The sequence below is a fragment of the Octodon degus genome, unplaced genomic scaffold (assembly GCF_000260255.1).
Source record: "Octodon degus isolate 3935 unplaced genomic scaffold, OctDeg1.0 scaffold00183, whole genome shotgun sequence".
Classification (NCBI taxonomy): Eukaryota; Metazoa; Chordata; class Mammalia; order Rodentia; family Octodontidae; genus Octodon; species Octodon degus.
In genome coordinates this window covers 3,781,084-3,783,454 of record NW_004524759.1, presented here as the reverse complement: position 1 = coordinate 3,783,454, position 2,371 = coordinate 3,781,084, and the positions used below count along the sequence as shown (strand labels likewise).

Below are 2,371 nucleotides of genomic sequence, written 5' to 3'. Positions count from 1 at the left end.
GAAAGAAAGAAAGAAAGAAAGAAAGAAAGAAAGAAAGAAAGAAAGAAATTTAAAGTCTACAGTATGGCACACTGCAAAATGCACTGCTGTGACACCCCAAATACTTTTGTATGTCCTCCCCTTGTTGACAAAATGTGGTGACTTAGGATAATTCTTAAAATATTTCATTGTTTTCCTTCAGAGCTTCAAGGATCCTAGTAATGCTGCACATAAAGAAGCTAAGAAAACTGTGCTGTTAAATGCAGAGGAAACAATACCACGGAAAAAAAAGAAGATATATTTTTCTTGTCCTCCACAAGGAGTATTAAATAAAATAATGACAAATGGTATGTGAAATCAGAAATATAAATGGAGAAAATATATGGTGACTAATAGAACAAGCTACTGCTTAATCTGTAGTTGGGATTATTAGCTTTGTTATAAGCAATAACTGGATAAAGAGAAAGTTTCCTTGAATCTTTCAAATCCAGAAATACTGCTTAATAAATATAATCTTTTCTCTGAATTTTATGTTCAAGTTTTGGAATTGAAAGCAGCACTAAAGAGGGCCGGCCTGATAGCTCAGCAGACTAAAACACCTGGTTAGACAGAGCACTGGGGCTGGATTTGATCTCCAGCAAGCTGCGCTGGTCCCGCCCCTGGGACAAGCTGAGACAGCAGTTGAGACCGGGCATGGTGGCACGCGCCTGTAATCCAGGGTTTTGGGAGGCTGAAAAGAGGAGAATCGAGTCCGATCTGCATAGTCAGACCTTGTAGACCATGTCCTAAATAAAGGAGAGAAAAAAAAAAAAAAGCAGCACTGAAGATTTTTATTTCAAACTGACCTAATCCCCTTCTTTGTTATATCTGTGAACTTTGGCTCATGAGGTATTATTATTTTAAATTCATATTCAGTGGGACTTTGCTTTTGAGATTATATGCAGTCTGGAACTGGACTGTCCACTGAGATTCTTTCATTTTATGAAACAATAAAACAAAATTGCATAATCAAGTAATAAGAGAATAACAATAATAACTACATTGTGTATCATTATCACCTAGTTACTCAGAATACAAGACATAAGCTAAAGAGATTCCTGTAAAAAAACTAACAGAGCTGACTTGACCAGCACATATAATAAAAAAAGAAAACATACAACTTTCTTTTCAGCAAACTAAGATAAACTAGTAATATAAATGAAACCAATTAGCATACATATTGAAATTTTTAAAATAATAGAGTTTGTATTTTGGGGACATATTTGAACTTTGAGATGTTTTAAATTAGTATCAACTAAGTGTCATGAGTAGTTTCACAGGATACTTTTTAGCTAGGTGTAGGACTTTGGATATTCCCAACCCATGGAAATCATATAAACCTGGGCCCCAAACACAAATTATGTAAGGCTTAATTTATATATCAATTTTCAAAAAGCATAGGCTATAACTCAGTGATAGAGTGCTTGCCTAGTGTACACAAAGCCCTAGTTTCAATCTTTAATATTGAAATTTTAAAATGTAGTTTATTTAAATATGTCACATAAAATGACAGAATCTTTGGAATACATCTTAAGTTTCTCTTTAGCCATATTAGTTACCAATGTTAGCCTATACTATGTACATTTATATAGAACTGGCTATTGATATTTAATAAAATAGAATTTATCTGTTTGTGGATATATACTTTTTTTTATATTTCAGGAGTTATATTGTTTATGAGTTGGTGTATACTCTTGGTATTTTTAGGCCCTAACGTGCTCCCTGAAGGAAATTTATTTGGACTAGTAATTATTTTTTATGGTGCCTTCCTTGGGGGGATACTTTTACAATTCATTAGAATACCTACAGTGCCCCCACTTCCACCTCTTCTTGGTAAGTATAGAATGAGCTCTTTTTTCTTTGTTGTTGACTATTTGTATATTTTGAACAGTTTCTAGTTGGAAAAAATATCTCAGAAATATTTCAATTTAATATGATCTATGTAGTTCCTTTGTATATGCATCACTGCATATGTTTATATAGCCCTTTTATGAATGTATGTATTCTCCTTGTATATAGATAGATAGATAGATAGATAGATAGATAGATAGATAGATAGATAGATTTTTTAAAATCTGTTTTTAAAATAATTGAATATACTCAATATATGAGTGTTGTTGCTTTACCATTGAATAAGACATTTTTAAAATTTTAAATTCATTACTAAAAAGAGCATTTAAGAAAGACTGAGTTTTGTGTAGACCATATAACTTGAATAAAATAACAAGATTCATATATTAGGGTTGGGGATATAGCTCAGCAGCACAGTACCTGCCTGGTAAGTTTAAGGTTCTGAGTTATATTCTTGGGGTGTGTGTGTGTGTGTGTGTGTGTGTGTGTGTGTGTGTGTGTG

General features: G+C 32.8%; 1 protein-coding gene across 1 annotated transcript in view; it reads left to right on the top strand.

Annotated features, from left to right (window-relative positions):
* The window catches only part of Slc9b1 (solute carrier family 9 member B1), a 41,169-nt gene that overhangs the window by 5,862 nt on the left and 32,936 nt on the right, over positions 1-2,371 (top strand). Inside the window, 2 exon segments of the mRNA XM_004643725.2 lie at positions 182-326; positions 1,681-1,908. Of these exon segments, the coding sequence (XP_004643782.1) occupies positions 182-326; positions 1,681-1,908 (373 nt within the window).